Genomic DNA, 2,804 nt, shown 5'->3' on the forward strand with positions numbered 1-2,804 from the left:
GTTAACTACGAGATTATTAAGAGCGTAACAAGTTTGTACCGAATTAGATACGAGTTAGGTACAGTACGAGCCAACTCGGTGCACTCGTACTTACTCGTACTTGTTTTTGGGTGCTCGCATCAAACTCGTAGATGACAAAACCGCCGACGAGTATTTAGAGTAGTGTACGAGCTAGGAAGGAGTACCCTGAGTACTCTACGAGCTACCTACGAGTTCTTCGAGTTTACTACGAATTATCTACTTGTGGCGATAATTTTGAACATGTTCATGATGATTTTGAACATTTTGAACAAAATTAGCGCCACGAGTTCAGAGCTGCTACGAGTAGTCAAGAGTCCTCTCCGAGCTTTCCGAATCGTCTTACGAGTTTTTGCCGAGTTTGCAACTCTGCATTCTCGTATGCGGAAAAAACTCCTAGTGGGAGAGGGGCGATAGTTATCTGTTTCTTTCCTCCATGGTTAGATTGCCTTGCCTACTGTTTGTTTAAAGTAGCACTTAAAGGGGGCTTGGCGATTTAAAAAAAGGTGGTCATTTTCAGGCTGTTCGTCCCCGATACAAATTTTGGCACACATCCCGTTTGAGGGTGTTTGAGGGGCGTATCTACAGGCGGACGGGTGGACAGCCGTTCTCACTTTTTCACCAGTCTGCTGTGTGGAAACGATTTTATCTTATCCACCCGGCGGACGGGTGAATAATTGTTTTTCTATTGTTCACCCATTGGATGCCAAATATCCTTTGCCATGAAAGTTACCCTTGTGTTTTGTAATGCAAAAGTCAAAATGTTATATCACACAAATATCTTTGCTGTTTGCGACAGTTCTTCCGATTTGATTGATTAAATGCTAGAATTTGTGGGGCAATATATAGGCCTAGTCTGCAAAAACAGAATGCAAAATTATTAAGAAGCCTAACAGTAAATACTATTTTTGGCTTGTTCTCGCAGGCCACATAACAGGCACTCGTCGTGGGCCTGAATCGGTTGGCCCGTGGGCTGCCAGTTGAGAACCCCTGACCTAGTTGAGTAGCAAACGTCACCAGCTAGCGTACACCTGAACAGACTGCAGGCTCTCTAGGCATATGAGCCAAGGCTAGCCTCTACTTTTACATTATCATACTAGGCTAGAAGCTACTACTTCTCTAGCCACCCCTTTAGCCCTTCGAAGGAGGTCCGCCCGGGCCCTAGAGAGGTGGTTGCCTCTGCATAGCCTAGAAAACTCTCCTTGTCCTGTCTATCGATGTTTTTTACCTTAAATTGAATATTATTCTGAGGCCAATTTGGTCGTAAGATACTCATTAATGTCAGGCAATCCTCTTTTTGAAATGCCTCCCTGACGGCAAAATCAATTTTTGGAACTGGTCCGCTCCCATCAACTTCAATATTTTGGGCCATGTTCCTTTTCCGATCCTCCTTTCTTCTCTGAAGCGCCGACGTCGAGCAGTGATCTCAGAGCTGGTTCGAGCGAATAAATTGATTGTCGAGCGGTTATGTTCGAGCGGATGCTGGTTGAGCTACTCTATCTGTTGTGGAGGTTGCATGATCAAAGAAGAGTACAGTACTGTATATCTATTATTTTGAATAATTGCCTTATTTATTTTTTACCTTGTAGAAAGCAGTCCTTGCATTTATTTCAGAATACCCGTTTTCAAGATAATATATCAATAAATAAAATAGAACAGCTTTCATCATGACTTTTATGTCAAATTGATTTGTGACTGTGATTGTGAACTTGACTAATCAATTTAACGGTCTGTCGCCCTCTTTTACGTAGGCCTATATTGATTATACATACTGAATTTGGAATTGGTTTTGCTGAATTTGGAATTAATTTTTTGAATGTCGAATTGTCAATAATAATTATCTTAATTACAATAAGTATACTCTATTAATTGTAAATTTTTTTTGTCAATTTTTAACTTTGATTTTGGGAATTTCTATATAATAATAATAATAATAATAATAATAATAATAATAATAATAATAATAATAATAATAAATTGGGGAATTTGTATAGCACCTGTTAGAAAAAAATTATTTGACTGTCTTGTGGAACGTGAAGATAATTGTTGTTATATATATTATAGTTCTATAAATATGTATAATTAATTATAATCTTGCATTTTATTTGAATTGTAAATAATGATAATAATTGTAAAATAATACTGTATTAATTGTACATTTAAAAAAATTCATATTGTTGTTGGCATTTGTAATTTTTCTTATTGTATTTTTATATCGGTTAATTTTCATTGATGAACTATGTTTGATACGATTATAACATTATGCCCCTATATATTTTAGCACTGTATTATTATCTATTTGATTTATTATATGATTTTATTTATATATTGATTTTATTTATATATTGGTGTTTTATAGATTATTGAGAATGGTAATGTCACCGAAAATATAGATAAAATGACAGTTGAATGACCAACAAAGACAACTGAAGACAATAGTTACTTAGTATAACTTTATTCGGAAAATTAATCTCAAAATCGAGTTGCCGTCCCGGTGTTGTCAGTGATGTCTTATTATTCGTGTACGATTTTTACCAATTAACACCTAAGTAAACAATAGTTGAGCTATTTAGTACCTTGTAAATCAACCCAGAAACCCGGTAGTTTGTTGATTGTTTATTGGTAGCGTCCTTTCGCTGCTAAAAATAGTTTTTTTGGCAGTTGCGTCCCCGGTGACATCGTAAGGGCATGGTGAAGGCTGCTACGATTTGGTGGCACATCGATTAAGTATTTTCATTCATCTGGCCATGTAACTCAGTAGCGTATCTAGATGTCTTGAAATGGGG

The 2,804-nt window shown here is 36.8% G+C and overlaps 1 protein-coding gene across 1 annotated transcript in view; it reads right to left on the bottom strand.

The window, feature by feature from the left end:
* The window catches only part of LOC117108285 (ethanolamine kinase 1-like), a 13,071-nt gene extending 11,596 nt beyond the window's left edge, over window positions 1-1,475 (bottom strand). Inside the window, exon 1 of the mRNA XM_033250263.1 lies at window positions 1,247-1,475. Coding sequence (XP_033106154.1) covers window positions 1,247-1,390 — 144 coding nt within the window. The 5' untranslated portion in view covers window positions 1,391-1,475. The remainder of the gene's footprint in view (window positions 1-1,246) is intronic.
* Window positions 1,476-2,804: the final 1,329 nt, after the last annotated feature.

The sequence above is a fragment of the Anneissia japonica genome, unplaced genomic scaffold (assembly GCF_011630105.1).
Source record: "Anneissia japonica isolate Jap-2015-1 unplaced genomic scaffold, ASM1163010v1 scaffold456_len727751_cov192, whole genome shotgun sequence".
NCBI lineage: Eukaryota > Metazoa > Echinodermata > Crinoidea > Comatulida > Comatulidae > Anneissia > Anneissia japonica.